Genomic DNA, 19,336 nt, shown 5'->3' on the forward strand with positions numbered 1-19,336 from the left:
GGTTGGCTGGCCCTCGCTTCATATTCGTCGCCAAACCCACTGGCTCCAGGTCATCTATAAGTCTTTGCTAGGTAAAGCCCCGCCTTATCTCAGCTCACTGGTCACCATAGCAGCACCCACCCGTAGCACACGCTCCAGAAGGTATATTTCACTGGTCACCCCCAAAGCCAATTCCTACTTTGGCCGCCTTTCCTTCCAGTTATCTGCTGCCAATGACTGGAACAAATTGCAAAAATCACTGAAGCTGGAGACTCATATCTCCCTCACTAACTTTAAGCTCCAGCTGTCAGAGCAGCTCACAGATCACTGCACCTGTACATAGCCCATCGAAAAATAGCCCATCCAACTACCTCATCCCCATACTGTTATTTATTTTGCTTCTTTACACCCGTTTCTCTACTTGCACATTCGTCTTCTGCACATCAATCACTCCAGTGTTTAACTGCTAAATTGTAATTATTTCACCACTATGACCTATTTATTGCCTTACCTCTCTTATCTTACCTCATTTGCACCCACTGTATATAGATTTTTTTTCTCTATTGTGTTATTGACTGTATCTTTGTTTATTCCATGTGTAACTCAGTGTTGTTGTCTGTGTCTCACTGCTTGGCTTTATCTTGGCCAGGTTTCAGTTGTAAATGAGAATTTGTTCTCAACTAGCCTACTTGGTGAATTATTTAAAAAAAATAATAAAACCACTGGATTATTGGCCGTTCTGGACCTTTTAGACTCTAATCTGGATTACTAACCTCTGCCTGCCCTTGATCTGTCGTTTTGTCTGCCCAATTCTAGTAATAAACTTTTGTTACTTAAACACTGTCTGCATCTGAATCTTTCCTAAAACGTGATGTAGTGCTTATAATTGTATTCCCTTTTGTAACACTCCATTGACATACATAGTAAGCTCTGTATGAGTCTTCAGATAACACACTGCTTGACCACGTGTCTGTCTAAGCAGAGGAACCCAATGCCCTTTGGCTGGCGCCAGTACAGTTGACATGTTGGGTCAATTGTACAGTTTCCTATCCTGCATTTTTTCGCTGTCTTTGGGAGGCTTGACCAACCCTTTGATAAACAGATCTACATGAGCAGCAGCTATCACATCAGACAGACAGACAGACAGACAGACAGACAGACAGACAGACAGACAGACAGAGAGACAGAGAGACAGAGAGACAGAGAGACAGAGAGACAGACAGAGAGAGAGAGAGAAAGAACCCAAATAGAAGAATGGTGGACGTGTCAGGAAGCTGGCTGTGGTGTTGGATCTGAAATATTAAACTAATAAATATGAGAGAGGATGTCTCTGTGTCAGGCCAACAGGGACCTCTCCTCTCACTGCTGATATCAGCGGGTTTCATATTATTTCATTATTTCACTGCTATTTTTATTCTATTTCATTCTGTTGTAGGATTTCTTTCATGGATGTAATGAGCTTCAGATGTGTTCGCTGTGCGGCCGCCGGCCTTGGCTCACAGGATCGTCACAGAAACTGTTTAACTGGATTAGAAGACCTGGATCAGGGGCAAATGATGGTGGAGCATCAAGCTTGTAATAACATTGTAATAATATGGTCAATTAGCAGACTTTTTCCCAAAGCTGTCAACACATAGGCCTACAGCATATTCAGTGTACATGGCTATGGTGTTGCAAGCATCATGCACCAACCAAACAATTGGAAGCAATTCATTTCCAATTGGTGGTACTGTCTAACTCGTAACCCTGCTTCCAAGGCATTCCAATGACCCAGACACATTCCAAACTGAGGTCCTCATAGTGAACAATACCAGCTAACACTGCTGTTACTGGGACCTGTTGGTTAGGGTACTGTCCAACCATGCCACATCTACACAGTCACATGGGAGATGAGTGAGTGGCGCTCTCTGGTGACACAGCAGGAATGTACGCATCATCATTATGAGTCCAAAGATCACCAAGAGGCTCCTTTATTAGAGACAAGAGGAGGGAGAGGATGATGGGGGGATTAGAGGTGTTGTTTATATTCATGTTTTGTGGGGGGTTTTCAGCGTGTTTTTCCAGCCAGAGGAGTGGATGGAGGAGACAGGGGGAGATCAAAGTATGCACATTAGACAGCGGGACGCTTCAGAACACTCACTGGCCTCAGCTGACATCACAGCTTTCTGTGTCCTCGGTACACTCTTAGAAAAAATAGGTGCTATCTAGAACCTAAAATGGTTCTTCGGATGTCTCCATAGGATAATCCTTGAAGAACCCTTTTTGGTTTCAGGTAGAACCATTTTGGGATCCATGTAGGACCCTTTCCACAGAGGGACAGCCGAAGAAACCTTTTGGAACCCTTTCTTCTAAGAATGTAGGGATGGGCATTTGACATTTGTTGACTGTTCAAGTACTTGTATGTTTATTTTTTTGAGTAATAGAGTACTGGAAAATATACTGAACAAAAATATAAACACAACGTGCAATAATTTCAACGATTTTACTGAGTTACAGTTCATATAAGGAAATCAGTTAATTTTAATTAATTAATTAGCGATGGGTGGGCTTGGGATGGTATAGGCCCACCCATTTGAGAGCCAGGCCAGCCAATCAGACTGAGTTTTCCCCCGCAAAAGAGCTTTATTACAGACAGAAATACTCAGTTTCCTCAGGTGAAGAAGCCGGATGTGGAGATCCATGGTCTGCAATGTGAGGCCAGTTGAACGTACTACTAAATTCTCCAACTTTGGAGGTGGCTTATGGTAGAGATATTAACACTCAATTATCTGGCAACAGCTCTGGTGGACATCCCTGCAGTCAGCATACCAGTGTCATGCTCCCTCAAAACTTGAGACATCTGTGGTATTGTTTTGTGTGACAAAACTGCACATCTTAGAGTGGCCTTTTATTGTCCCCAGCACTAGGTGCACCTGTGTAATGATCATGGTGTTTAATCAGCTTCTTGAAATGCCACACCTGTCAGGTGGATGGATTATCTTCACAAAGGAGAAATGCTCACTAACAGGGACGTAAACAAATTTGTGCACAAAATTTATTTGTGAGAAATAAGCTTTTTGTGAATATGGAACATTTCTGGGATCTTTCAGCAACACTTTCTATGTTGTATTTATATTTTTGTTCAATGTATATATGTTTTTAGAACAGAAAGGCAAGGCTTGCAATGGAAAAAACATGTTCTAAGTTCTAACTGTGAGTTGTTACCCCACTTTTCCACCAACGCACCTGCAAGTACCCCGGACATTTCTGGGGGAGATGGCCCTAGCTCTCAACCTCCAATCCAACAGGTCCCATACATGCTCAATGGGATGGAGATCCGGGCTCTTCGCTGGCCATGACAGAACACTGACATTCCTGTCTTGCAGGAAATCACACACAGAACGAGCAGTATGGCTGGTGGCATTGTCATGCTGGAGGGTCATGTCAGGATGAGCCTGCAGGAAGGGTATCACATGAGGGAGGAGGATGTCTTCCCTGTAACGCACATCGTTGAGATTGCCTTCAATGACAACAAGCTCTGTCCAATGATGCTGTGACACACCGCCCCAGACCATGACGGACCCTCCACCTCCAAATCGATCCCGCTCCAGAGTACAGACCTCGGTGTAACGCTCATTCCTTCGACAATAAACACGAATCCGACCATCACCCCTGGTGAGACAAAACCTTGACTCGTCAGTGAAGAGCACTTTTTGCCAGTCCTGTCTGGTCCAGCGACGGTGGGTTTGTGCCCATAGGCAACGTAGTTGCCGGTGATGTCTGGTGAGGACCTGTCTTACAACAGGCCTACATGCCCTCAGTCCAGGCTCTCTCAGCCTATTGCGGACAGTCTGAGCGCTGATGGAGGGATTGTGCGTTCCTGGTGTAACTCAGGCAGTTGTTGTTGACATCCTGTACCTGTGATGTTCGGATGTACCGATCCTGTGCAGTTGTTGTTACACGTGGTCTGCCACTGCGAGGACGATCAGCTGTCCATCCTGTCTCCCTGTAGCCTTAGGCTTCTCACAGTACGGACATTGCAATTTATTTCCCTAGGCACATCTGCAGTCCTCATGCCTTCTGTGAAGTTATTTTGATTTTTATGAATTATCTTTGAAAGACAGGCTCCTGAAAAAGGACGTTTCTTTTTTTGATGAGTTTATATTCGTATGCCATTTAAGATCCATTTATTGAAATCGTAATATCATCTGGTTATATTTTATCGTGGGACACAATCTTCAAAAAGGTAGTAACCTCAGCAGTGGTGTCTGCTTGTAGAAGCCGTTGTATGGTTGTGCAATGGCATATCCTTGTTCTGTTAATTTAGCAGACAAAATGCTCTTATTTCAGTGCGAAGTGATGCGCATCTCACATCACAGTTATTCTCAAGGAGTGATCATTTGAAACAGGCTTATTTTGGCACGTCATTAATTTTACATTGAACACTGCATAGTGATGAACTAAGACCACAACTTCTGTTTGGTGACTATCATTCAATCAATCCAATGTATTTATAAAGCTTATTTTACATCAGGCGATGTCACAAAGGGCTATACAGAAACCCAGCCTAAAACTCCAAACAGCAAGCAATGTAGATGTAGAAGCACGGTGTCCTGGAAAAACTCCCTAGAAAGGCTGGAACCTTGGAAGAAACCTAGAAAAGAACCAGTCCTGTTCTGTCTGAGTAGGCCTAGGCTTAATTATTATGATGAAAATATGCACTTTGTATTTGGGTTCCGGCGCTGACAAAGATGGCCGCCTTGCTTCGAGTTCTTAGGAAACTATGCAGTGCTTTTTGTTTTTTTATGTATTATTTCTTACACTGTTATCCCAGGAAATCTTAAGTATTTATATGTACATGTTCTTATTCATTCATTTACACTTGTGTGTAAAAGATAGTTGTTGTGAAATTGTTAGATTAGTTGTTAGATATTACTGCATGGTCGGAACTAGAATCACAAGCATTTCGCTACACTCGCATTAACATCTGCTAACCGTGTTTATGTGACCAATAAAATGTGATTTGATTGAATGTTTTTTCATATTTTGAGTGTGGAACCTGTCTATGTTGAACTGTTTTACAGTTAATTTTGTGCAATTCTACACACTTTGCCTAGCCTCGGTTCGTTCGAGGCTACTCTTTGCCATGGGGCATAGACATTTAGCAGTTGTATAACTAATTTCATGCAATATTTGACAGAGATGCGCGCCGACAGAAAGATGCATCAATATCAGATAAAGCATCCGAGCGAGCGAAACAGCGCCCCTCTGTCTCCTTATGTGTAGACCATGCGTCTGATGCTGTCTGGACAAAAGGAGTATGGCATGTCATACTTTTTCTGACCGGACAAAATCAGATACATGGGCTACATATAGTAAGACAGAGGGGTGCTGTTTGGCTCGCTAGTTTCAGCAGAGAAGAAGAGGCGAAGCGAGAGGACTCACTCTCACAAAAATCTGTCCTGAATAAGCCCAATGCGTTTCTATGGGCATAATTTGCAGACCTAAGCTTGCACCTATTTGGGGAGCCAGCAATTTGTGCATCGCGGTGGGGTAGTGTTAACAAGAGCAGTATTATGTTTATGTTTGGTTGGTGTGGTGTTCCCGGGGTCCTTGGTGATTCCCGGTTTTATGGTAGGGGAATTCTTTCTCTTTGCTCTTGTTTTCTTTAATAGGATGTCGGTGGGCGGAGCCGGGAGTGTCGTAAGCAAATTGGGACACACTGGGTCCGGGGATAAATACTCCATTCCCTCCATTCATTGTGGAGACTCTCTCCATGCAGACACACTGTTATTTTTGGTTGTGGCATTTTGTGGATTATTTGTTTTGACACCTCTCATTATCACCATCGATACACGCAACCACTCACTTACACTACTGATTACTGACTACACACACCATTGTTAATTGTATATAGTTTACTTTAGTTAATAAACATATTTTTGTTATTCCTTGATCTCTGCGTTGTCTCCCTTTTTGTTACGGGCTACGAGCCAGTTTGTGACAAGATAATGTGTCTTGAGTATAATTTAAAATGTTGAGACAAGAAGAAGGGGAAGGGTGGGTGGCAAAGATATGGGCTTCTCTCTCCAGAATGCATGCACTCAGCTCTCCAGAATGTGCTCCGCTGTCTCCTGCCAATTCTTGCACATTCATTGTTTCATTGTGTCGATTGTTTGCCCTTTGATTGTTTATTTTTTATTAATTCCCCACTACATACAGTACCAGTCAAAAGTTTGGATACACCTACTCATTCAAGGCTTTTTCTTCATTTTTTTTGTTGTTGAATTTTCCACGTTGTAGAATAATAGTGGAGACATCAAAACTATGAAATAACACATATGGAATCATGTAGTAACCAAAAAAGTGTTAAACAAATCAAAATATATCTTATATTTGAGATTCTTCAAAGTAGCCATCCTTTGCCTTGATGACAGCTTTGCACACTCTTGGCATTCTCTCAACCAGCTTCACCTGGAATGTATTTCAATTAACAGGTGTGCCATGTTAAAAGTTAATTTGTGGAATTTCTTTCCTTTTTAATGCGTTTGAGTAAATCAGTTGTGTTGTGACAAGGTAGGGCTGGTGTACAGAAGATAGTCCTATTTGGTAAAAGACCAAATACATATTATGGCAAGAACAGCTCAAATAAGCAAAGAGAAACAACAGCCCATCATTACTTTAAGACATGAAGGTCAGTCAATACGGAAAATTTCAAGAACTTTGAAAGTTTCTTCAAGTGCAGTCACAAAAACCATCAAGCACTATGATGAAACTGGCTCTCATGAGGACCACCACAGGAAAGGAAGACACAGAGTTACCTCTGCTGTAGAGGATACAGTGCTTCTACACCTGCATTGCTTGCTGTTTGGGCTTTTCGGCTGGGTTTCTGTACAGCACTTTGAGATATCAGCTGATGTAAGAACGGCTATATAAATACATCTGATTTGATTTGATACATTTATTAGACTTAACTGCACCTCAGATTGCTGCCCAAGTAAATTCTTCACAGAGTTCAAGTAACAGACACATCTCAACATCAACTGTTCAGACGAGACTGTGTGAATCAGGCCTTCATGGTTGAATTGCTGCAAAGAAACCACTACTAAAGGACACCAATATGAAGAAGAGACTTGCTAGGGCCAAGAAATACGAGCAATGGACATTAGACCAGTGAAAATCTGTCCTTTGGTCTGATGAGTCCAAATTTGAGATTTTTGGTTACAACAGCCATGTCTTTGTGAGACGCAGAGTAGGTGAACGGATGATCTCCACATGTGTGGTTCCCACAGTGAAGCATGGAGGAGGTGTAATGGTGTGGGGGTGCTTTGCTGGTGACACTGTTGGTGATTTATTTAGAATGCAAGGCACACTTAATCAGCATGGCTACCACAGTATTCTGCAGAGATACTCCATCCCATCTGGTTTGCGCTTAGTGCGACTATCATTTGTTTTTCAACAGGACAATGACACAATGACCCAACACAGACAAATAGAAAGGGAGGCAGACAGGCGGAGTAGAGCGATTGAAGGAACCTGAATTTTCATCTGGATATTTTCTACTGTTTTTATTTGTCGGCTTTAGGCGTATGTATTTTACTTAGTTTGTGATTCAAGTTATAGGCCTGCTGTTGCATTGGCCTGATTGGCCTAATTTCTTAAACCACCAATGTATCACAGTGTATCAATGTGTCCATAGAGGCAAAGGCTGGTGTTCTTGCATTCGTTGAATATTTACTTTTAGATTTTTATAATTTTAATTCAGATTTTTATGATTAACCATGTGACAATAATTTTGACAAACGAAAACATGATATTTTTTTTAAATGACACTGTTCCTCAAAAATGCTCATATAAAAATAATTAGAAATGGTAGGATATATTGGCTGCTACTGTAGGATGAGAGAATGTTAAAATTATATGTGAAGCATTTTCTCCATTGTGTTTGATGGTAAGCTCCGGTAAGCCTACATTATGATCAAATAGCCACAGTTGCCTACTTGGCCACTTAAAAATTTAAGCTAAAGCTGTTACAGCCTCAGGGTTCACAGTAAACGCGCGCTGGAAGTTGCACAGAATTTTCACAATGTTCATGTTTGCGCTCAGCAGATCTGAAATTTGCTCAGTGCAAGGAATGTAGCTTGTGTATCCCATTAGTTAGAGGCATTTTTATATGCCCACCGTCCCACTGTTTTTATAGGCATTTATTTCTGTAGGCCTAACGGGAGCTTGTGTGTGAACTCAGCAAGCGTGTAGAGTGAGGAGTCAGAATGCATGCAGACATGGAGGGGAAAGGGAATTTAGGGAGAGGAACTGTGTATTGCTGGCCTTTGTTTCTTTTTTGTTATGCACCGAAAAGAAAATGTCAATTGCCTTCACATTTAAAAAAATCTTTGGTTAAAGATAGAGTTTTGAAGTCCGTTCTCATGTGCATCCCTAGTCCTTGGTCACCATGTCACATGATCCAAGTTCTGTCAGGGAAGTCCACTCAGACCCATGTCATGTGGACCCTGGCCTGTCAAGACCCTGGCCTGTCAAGTCCCTGGTCTGTCAAGACCCTGGCCTGTCAAGATCCTAGACTGTCAAGACCCTGGCCTGTTAAGACCCTGGATTGTCAAGACCCTGGCCTGTCAAGATCCTAGACTGTCAAGACCCTGGCCTGCCAAGATCCTAGACTGTCAAGACCCTGGTCTGTCAAGACCCTGGCCTGTCAAGACCCTGGCCTGTCAAGATCCTAGACTGTCTAGACCATGGCCTGTCAAGACCCAATAGCATTGGGATTGAGAAGCACAAAGTGTGACCATTTGTTCTGGAAACAACTTTCTCAACTGACTCCATTGTCTCCAAATCACTGATCTGTCTGATCCCACAGCATGATGCACCACCATACTTCACCGTAGGGATGGTGCCAGGTTTCCTCCAGACTTGACGCTAGGCATTCAGGCCAAAGAGTTCAATCTTGGTTTCATTTAGGTGCCTTTTGGCAAACTTTTGGCAAACTCCAAGCAGGCTGTCATGTGCCTTTTACTGAGGAATGGCTTCCGTCAGGCCACTCTACCATAAAGGCCTGATTGGTGGAGTTCGGCAGTTATGGTTGTCCTTCTCCACAGAAGAAGTCTGGAGCTCTGTCAGTGTGACCATAGGGTTTGTGGGCACCTCCCTGACAAAGGCCTTTCTCCCCTAATTGCTCAGTTTGGCCAGGCGGCCAGCTCTAGGAAGAGTCTCGGTGGTTCCAAACTTATCCAATTTAAGAATCATGGAGGCCACTGTGTTCTTGGAGACCTTCAATGCTTTTTTTGGTACCCTTCCCCAGATCTGTGCCTCGACACAATCCTGTCTCTGAGCTCTATGGACAATTCCTTCAATCTCATTGCTTGGTTTTTGCTCTGACATGCACTGTCAACTGTGGGACCTTTATATAGACCGGTGTTTGCCTTTCCAAATATTTTCAAATCAATTGAATTTACCACAGGTGGACTCCAATGAAGTTGTAGAAACATCTCAAGGATGATCAATGGAAACAGGATGCACCTGAGCTCAATTTCGAGTCTCATAGCAAAAGGTCTGAATACTTATGTAAATAAGGTATTTCTGTTTTTAATTTTTAATACATTTGCAAACATTTCTAAAAAAACGTTTCTTCAGGTTCTGTGTGATCATTGTGTTTAGGGTTCAATTCCTACGGGGTCCAGTACAAAAACGTATGCACTCGCTACTGTAAGTGGCTCCTTTTTGGGGTAACAGACATATACAACAAAATGTACAATGTGGACCCAGATGATATAACTTAAAAGTAATAATTAAAACGCTTGTTTCCAACGTGGTCCTCGACGGTAAAAATAATAACACATATAATGACTAAAAGACAAAAATACAAACAACCATAAATACATTAATGTATATTGACATTCTAGAAAGTGACACTATTCACTGCACTTTTCCCTAACCTTAATTTAAAAAAAAATGTTTTAAGGATTTGACATTTGAACCTTAAAAAACAATCTATTCATTGCACATCATACCTATCATTCAAATAAATACACCTGGCCAGAGGCTATTACGTGACTTTTCTCCATAGTACCGTAGCCTACCTGTGAAACGTTTCTTCCCGGTGAGGTCGAACTCATTGGAAGGGCTGTTGTTGAAGGGCCTGCTCTCTGGTTCAGGGGTGGGGGGGTCTGGGGTGGTGGTGGTAGGGGGCAGGGTGGGGGGCAGGGTGGTTTGCCACAACATCTCATCTAGAAAACAAGGCAAACAAACAGCAAGTTAACGCATGAACATCGCAGACTAGATACATATACCATTGAATCCAATCTAAATGGGTGTAATATTTTGCTACATAGGACTAAACCTGTGTAATTGCCATGTAATAATCATGTAATAGCGCTGCAAAGGAGTGTGATCTCACTGGAAATGAGTATGATCTCATTGGAAATGAATGTGATCTCATTGGAAATGAATGTGATCTCATTGGAAATGAGTGTGATCTCATTGGAAATGAGTGTGATCTCACTGGAAATGAGTGTGATCTCATTGGAAATGAGTGTGATCTCATTGGAAATGAGTGTGATCTCACTGGAAATGAGTGTGATCTCACTGGAAATTAATGTGATCTCATTGGAAATGAGTGTGATCTCACTGGAAATGAGTGTGATCTCACTGGAAATGAATGCGATCTCATTGGAAATGAGTGTGATCTAATTGGAAATGAGTGTGATCTCACTGGAAATTAATGTGATCTCATTGGAAATAAGTGTGATCTCACTGGAAATGGGTGTGATCTCACTGGAAATTAGTGTGATCTCACTGGAAATGAGTGTGATCTCATTGGAAATGAGTGTGATCTCACTGGAAATTAGTGTGATCTCATTGGAAATTAGTGTGATCTCATTGGAAATGAGTGTGTGTCACAACTTCTGCCAAAGTTGGTTCCTCTCCTTGTTCGGGCGGCGTTCGGTGGTAGAAGTCATCGACCTTCTAGCCATCGCTGTTCCACTTTTCATTTTTCATTGGTTTTGTCTTGTCTTCCATCACACCTGGTTCCAATTCCATCAATTACATGTTGTGTATTTAACCCTCTGTTCCCCCCATGTCCTTGTCGGTAATTGTTTCTTGTAGTGCTTATGCACGGTATGCTGGTATTTACCGGGTTTTGTTTGACCCTTTTATTGTATTGTTCTGTTGACGGTGGTTTATGGATATTAAAGGACACCGTTGTAAATCAGTTTTCGCTCTCCTGCGCCTGACTTCTCTGCCGCCAGTATGCACCTCACTACAGTGTGATCTCATTGGAAATGAGTGTGTGTCACAACTCTCCTGCGCCTGACTTCTCTGCCGCCAGTACGCACCTCACTACAGTGTGATCTCATTGGAAATGACCCAGACGGTTTTCCTTTCAAAAGACAACTTCTTCCATTATTTTTTCCATTCCTGGGGTACCAGATATTGTACATGATGCTCGTTTCGCAGTAGATTACTCTATGTTCATGGTTCTTTGAAAAATAAAAGGAGAGCCGCACACTCTAGGAGCTCAGATGCAATAATTGAATAATCTAATATCCAACGTTTCGACAGACAAGCTGTCTTCATCAGTGTATAAGCCTAACAAATGTGTAAGGATTAAGTCAGTGAGGTCAGTGAAATCAATTAGTTACTTCAGCAGCACCAGTAGGTCTGGCCTGTGGAGTGCCAACGGACCTCTGCATGACATCATCATGTGCCTTAAACACAGCCTTGAGCCAATGCAATTTGTCCCACACGACTATTCTATAGCAAGCTAATAGGACTAGGTGCATACGAGCAATTGTTTTCTTATTGTGCTTAAACTATAACATCATAATGCTCACCAAACATAACATCATCACAGTTGCCCCATTCACTAAAACCAGTGACCATGCATTACCATAACATGACATAACATAACATGACATGATATAACAGTCATCACACGCAGCAATATCAGAGAAGAACAGTGCAGTAGAGCATGCCAGGGCATTCATTCTCTCTGGGTTAGAAATGCAGTCCACAGGCACTGTATAGTTGAGTTGAGTTGGCCAGATAAAACATCAGAGACACAGCCGACGATGGAAGGAGCCCCAACCCCAAACCAAACAAACACACAACTGAGCGCAGCAAAAAAGCAAAGACCACAGGCAAGAAAACATGAACTAGAGAAGAAAGTAAACAAACAGATGAACTGATAGATAAACATTGAAACAAGGCAGACCCAGCCCAGTGGCCTGCTCAATAGCTAAAGGATAAGGCACCATGGCAACCGTACCCATGGAGTCCATTTCCATTCCTGAGGATTCCTCTGTAGGAAAAGCGTGACAGGCTATAGCATGACCACAAACCACACTATACACACACACACATACTGTACATACACACGCATACAGGATCTTAATTTGAGCCAGTTTGCTACAGCAGGAAAATAATCCTGCAGCAACAGGAAATGTGAATTATGATGTGGATTATAATTTATTGACATTTTTGTAGGGGTTCATACATTTTTTGTTATGGCAAATGAAGTATGAAATGTCAAAGTGGGAATTACAAACTTTAAAAGCCTTTTTAAAACTTAAATACACTACAACTTGCAGCTGTGAAGGAAAATCCTCAGCAACAAAAGAGTGATCAAATTAAGATCCTACATCTGTGCACACACAGAAAAGGCACAGCCATATGCACCTATACACACGCTGTAACACTCCCTCTGTATTCAAGATACAGTGAAAAGCTGAAAGTAAACGGTGGAAAAAAGTGGTGCACTGTTTTGAGTTAACAAATAAGTATTTCCTTCTTTATTTGTTCTTAGTCATCTCAAATGTCTTATCGTAAACTCAACACAACTGGGCATAGTTATTCCATTATACTTTCAAAGAGGAGACTTACATTGCAAAGCATATTACTTATGGCTGTCTGTCTTTGAGTGTGTGTTTGTTACAATTTCCCCTACTAGAGCCCTATAAGATGTATTTGTCAGAATGTGAACTTTGTGTCATCCCTATGGAACACTTAGCCAGAAAAATGTGTGTTAGTGTGTGTTGATTGTGTGTCTTGTAGTGAGACAGCTGAGCTCAGGGAGTAGGTTTGGTAGGGGTTTAACCCAGCCCCAATGGATGTGGCTGGCCCTGGGTTCAAATACTATTCTAAATCATTTAAAATACCTTACTGGTGCTTGTCTGAGTTTACCTGGCTTATTGGCACCAATAAAATAGAACCAAAACTGCAAACCCTGCCAACTTCAGGCAGGCTAGGGAAAATGATCAAAGTATTTGAATGATTACGGTTCCAGTGTTCTCTGAAGACAAATCTCTCGATTGTGCCTGGCTAGATCTTGCAGGGCTCTCTGGCCACAGACAGGATGTACAAATAGTCCGCATGTTATGGAGATGGGTAAACAATAACAGCTCACAGACTAACTGATGTCAGAATCCCTTCTGATCCACTGCTTTAGCATGAATAGGCCGTTACAGACAACATGGGTCAGTTTCTCCACTCAATCTCCATTGAAAGTGCTTTTCAGCCCAGAAATAGGTTTAATCAGGGTCCGGGAAACTGGCCCTATCAGATACTGTGGAATATTGTTAGGGTACGATAAAGTGAGAGGGCATTACATATTTGGCATTTGGCAAACACTCTTATTATCCAGACTTCAACTAAACTAGTTAGATTAATTTTATACTGTTCTTCTTCTTCTATTACTACTACTACTACAGCTACAACTACAACTACCACTGCCACTACTACTACAACTACTACTACTACAACTACTACTACTACCACTATAACTACAACTACCGTTGCTACTACTACTACAACTACTGATACTACTACTACTACTACTACTACAACTGCTACTACTGCTACTACTACTACCACCACTACTACTGCTACAACTACCACTGCTACTACTACTACAACTACTACTACTACAACTACTACTACTACCACTATAACTACAACTACCATTGCTACTACTACTACAACTACTGATACTACTACTACTACTACTACTACAACTGCTACTACTGCTACTACTACTACCACCACTACTACTGCTACAACTACCACTGCTACTACTACTACAACTACTACTACTACAACTACTACTACTACTACAACTACAACTACCACTGCTACTACTACCACCACTACTACTGCTACAACTACCACTGCTACTACTACTACAACTACTACTACTACTACTACTACAACTACTACAACTACCACTGCTAGTACTACTTCAACTACTGCTACTCCTACTACAACAACTACTACTACTACAACTAGTAGCTGCTACTACTACAACTGCTACTACTGCTACTACTACTACTACTACTACTACAACTACTACTACTACTGCTACAACTACAACTACCACTGCTACTACAACTACTGCTACTACTACTACCACCACTACTACTGCTACAACTACCACTGCTACTACTACAACAACTACTACTACAACTACTACTACTACTACAACTACAACTACCACTGCTAGTACTACTACAACTACTGCTACTCCTACTACAACAACTACTACTACTACAACTAGTAGCTGCTACTACTACAACTGCTACTACTGCTACTACTACTACTACTACTACAACTACTACTACTACTGCTACAACTACAACTACCACTGCTACTACAACTACTGCTACTACTACTACAACAACTACTACTACTACTAGTAGCCACTACTACTACTACTACTACTGGTAGCTGCTGCTACTAATACTACTACTACTACAACTACTATTACTACTACCACTACTACTACTACTAGTAGCTGCTACTACTAATACTACTACTACTACTACTACTACTAGTCGCTGCTGCTACTACCACTATTACTAGTAGCTGCTACTACTACTACTACTACTACTGGTAGCTGCTGCTACTAATACTACTACTACTACAACTACTATTACTACTACCACTACTACTACTATTGTAGCTGCTACTACTACTACTAGTAGCTGCTGCTACTACCACTATTACTAGTAGCTGCTACTACTACTTCTACTAGTAGCTGCTGCTACTACTACTATTACTAGTAGCTGCTACTACTACTACTACTACTACTGGTAGCTACTAGGACTAATACTACTACTAGTAGCTGCTGCTACCACTACTGTTACTAATACTACTACTACTACAACTACTATTACTACTACCACTACTACTACTATTGTAGCTGCTACTACTACTACTAGTAGCTGCTAATACTGCTACTACTACTACTACTGCTACTACTACTATTACTAGTAGCTGCTATTACTACTACTATTACTAGTAGCAACTACTACTACAACAACAACCTAACAACCTAACCTACTACTACTACTAGCTGCTGCTACTACAACTACTACTATTACTACCACTTCTAGTACTACTATTACTACTAGTAGCTGCTACTACTACTTCTACTACTACTAGTAGTAGCTGCTACTGCTATTACTACTACGTGTAGCTGCTACTACTACTACTAGTAGTACTAGCAGCTACTACTACTACTACTACCATGACTACTACTACTACTACTACTAGTAGCTGCTACTACAACTACTACTAATAGCTACTAGTACTACTACTACTACTACGCTGCTGCTGCTACTACTACTGCGACTACTACTACTACTAGCTGCTACTCCTACTAGTAGCTGCAACTACTACTACTACTACTAGTAGCTGCTGCTACCACTACTGTTACTAGTAGCTGCTGCTACTACTACTACTACTACTACTACTACTACTAGCTGCTAATACTGCTACTACTACTACTACTGCTACTACTACTATTACTAGTAGCTGCTATTACTACTACTATTACTAGTAGCGACTACTACTACAACAACAACCTAACAACCTAACCTACTACTACTACTACTAGCTGCTACTACTACAACTACTACTATTACTACCACTTCTAGTACTACTATTACTACTAGTAGCTGCTACTACCACTTCTACTACTACTAGTAGTAGCTGCTACTGCCATTACTACTACTACTACTAGTAGCTGCTACAACTACTACTATTACTACTAGTACTAGTAGCTGTTACTACTATTAGAAATACCACTACTACTAGTAGCTGCTACTACTACTATTACTACTCGTAGTAGGTGCTACTACTACTACTACTACTACTAGTAGTAGCAGCTACTACTATTACTACTACCACTACTACTAGTATCTGCTACTACTATTACTACTACGTGTAGCTGCTACTACTACTACTAGTAGTACTAGCAGCTACTACTACTACTACCATGACTACTACTACTACTACTACTACTAGTAGCTGCTACTACTACTACTACTACTAGTAGCTGCTACTACTACTACTACCACTACTACTAGTAGCTGCTACTACTACTACTACTACTACTAACATGACTACTACTACTACTACTACTAGTAGCTGCTACTACAACTACTACTAATAGCTACTAGTACTACTACTACTACGCTGCTGCTGCTACTACTACTGCGACTACTACTACTACTAGCTGCTACTACTACTAGTAGCTGCTACTACTACTACTACCACTACTACTAGTAGCTGCTACTACTACTACTACTACTACTACCATGACTACTACTACTACTACTACTAGTAGCTGCTACTACAACTACTACTAATAGCTACTAGTACTACTACTACTACGCTGCTGCTGCTACTACTACTGCGACTACTACTACTAGCTGCTACTACTACTAGTAGCTGCAACTACTACTACTACTACTAGTAGCTGCTACTACTACTACTACCACTACTACTAGTAGCTACTACTACTACTAGTAGCTACTACTACTACTACTACCATGACTACTGCTAATACTACTAGCTGCTACTAGTAATAGCTGCTACTACTACTACTACTAATAGCTGCTACTACTACTACTACTACTATGCTGCTGCTGCTACTACTACTGCGACTACTACTACTAGCTGCTACTACTACTAGTAGCTGCAACTACTACTACTACTACTAGTAGCTGCTACTACTACTACTACCACTACTACTAGTAGCTGCTACTACTACTACTACTACTACTGCGACTACTACTACTACTAGCTGCTACTACTAGTAGCTGCTACTACTACTACTACTAATAGCTGCTACTACTACTACTACTACTGCGACTACTACTACTACTAGCTGCTACTACTACTAGTAGCTGCAACTACTACTACTACTACTAGTAGCTGCTACTACTACTACTACCACTACTACTAGTAGCTACTACTACTACTACTACTAGTAGTAGCTGCTACTACTGCTACTACTACTACTACCACTACTACTACTACTACTACTGCTACTACTACTACTACTACTACTACTGCTACTACTACTAGCTGCTACTACTACTACTACTACTACTACTACTACTACTAGCTACTACTACTACTACTACTACTACTACTAGTAGCTGCTACTACTATTACTACCACTTGTAGCTGCTACTACTACTACTAGTTGCTGCTACTACTACTACTAGTAGCTGCTACTACTATTACTACCACTACTACTTGTAGCTGCTACTACTACTACCACTTCTTCTAGTAGCTGCTACTACTACTACTACTACTAGTAGCTGCTGCTACTACTACTACTACCACTACTACTAGTAGCTACTACTACTACTACTACTACTAGTAGTAGCTGCAACTACTACTACTACTACCAGTAGCTGCTACTACCACTACTACCACTACTACTAGTAGCTACTACTACTACTACTACTACTAGTAGTAGCTGCTACTACTGCTACTACTACTACTACCACTACTACTACTACTACTACTACTGCTACTACTACTACTACTACTACTACTACTGCTACTACTACTAGCTGCTACTACTACTACTACTACTACTACTACTACTACTAGCTACTACTACTACTACTACTACTACTACTAATAGTAGCTGCTACTACTATTACTACCACTTGTAGCTGCTACTACTACTACTAGTTGCTGCTACTACTACTACTAGTAGCTGCTACTACTATTACTACCACTACTACTTGTAGCTGCTACTACTACTACCACTTCTACTAGTAGCTGCTACTATTATTACTACCATTACTACTTGTAGCTGCTACTACTACTACTACTACTACTACGACTACTACTACTAGCTGCTACTATTACTACTACTGCTAATAGTTACTTCTACTACTACTACTCCTAGTAGTAGCTGCTGCTACTACTACTACTACAACTACTATTACTACTACTTCTACTACCACTTCTAGTACTACTATTGCTACTACTACTACTACTACTACTACTATTACTACTACTACTACTACTACTACTACTATTACTACTACTTCTACTACCACTTCTAGTACTACTATTGCTACTACTACTACTACTACTACTACTATTACTACTACTACTACTACTACTACTACTACTACTACTACTACTACTACTACTATTATTATTATGATACTACTAGTAATCTGACAATACATTCAGAAGCGTTAGTCAGCATTAGTCAGACTCACCTTCAGGATAACAGTCCAGGACACCATCCGCATCCAGCATTGGGAATCCATTCTCATCCCTGATTAAAAATGTTCCTGGAGGACAAGATGGGAACACCAGCATGGTCGTGGTCTCCTCTGTGGTCATTTCAGTGGTGGTTGGGAGTGTGGTTGGTTCAGGTGTGGTCGTAGTAGGAGGTCTGGTTGTGGTTGTGGTTGTGGTTGTGGTTGTGGTTGTGGTTGTGGTCCTGGGTTTAGGCCGGTCCAGGCCAATGACGGGTTTGCCACCCACGGTCAGGAACTTGTCTTTGGGGTTGACCAATGGTTGGCTCTCCCGACCATGACCGAACAGAGCCTGACCCTCCTGGTTCACCAATGGGCTGCCCTGGTGGTCTAGTAGGGGAGAACAAACAATCAATGATCTATCTGTGTGAAAACCATTTGAGAAACAAAACAGTTAGATTTTGTGCTGTAAGTGTGATATATCCCTTTCTCCGTAATAAATAAGGGGAATGAGAAGTCTTGACATACCAACACATTTACAAAGCTCTTAGGAAAGTAGACCTGCAATACTCATAGAAACGGTGTTCAATAAGAGAAGGTATCAGTATACAGTATCTCACCAAAGATGGTGCGTCCATCCTCTCCCAGCACCACCCTCCTGGGTCGGCCCTGAGAGTCCTGGAGAACCATGCCATTCTCGTTCATCAGGACCCCCTCATCCAAGTCCACCACCTGAAGAAAACAACACATACACACCACAGTGTTGAAGACAAGACTCATACTGTCATAGGGAACATTACATTAAGGAAAGTCTGCATAATGGTTATCATTGCAGGTGAAAAGTCAACAATAAA

The 19,336-nt window shown here is 41.4% G+C and overlaps 1 protein-coding gene across 1 annotated transcript in view; it reads right to left on the reverse strand.

The window, feature by feature from the left end:
- Positions 1–19,336, reverse strand: part of LOC110521062 (fibronectin type III domain-containing protein 1) — a 114,419-nt gene that overhangs the window by 19,997 nt on the left and 75,086 nt on the right. The window contains exons 12-14 of the mRNA XM_090233055.1: positions 19,103–19,214; positions 18,501–18,872; positions 10,050–10,196 (exon numbers count right to left, since the gene is read on the reverse strand). Of these exons, the coding sequence (XP_090089181.1) occupies positions 10,050–10,196; positions 18,501–18,872; positions 19,103–19,214 (631 nt within the window). The remainder of the gene's footprint in view (positions 1–10,049; positions 10,197–18,500; positions 18,873–19,102; positions 19,215–19,336) is intronic.

Source organism: Oncorhynchus mykiss, chromosome 4 (genome assembly GCF_057628025.1).
Source record: "Oncorhynchus mykiss isolate SJ-2025 chromosome 4, ASM5762802v1, whole genome shotgun sequence".
Lineage (NCBI taxonomy): Eukaryota > Metazoa > Chordata > Actinopteri > Salmoniformes > Salmonidae > Oncorhynchus > Oncorhynchus mykiss.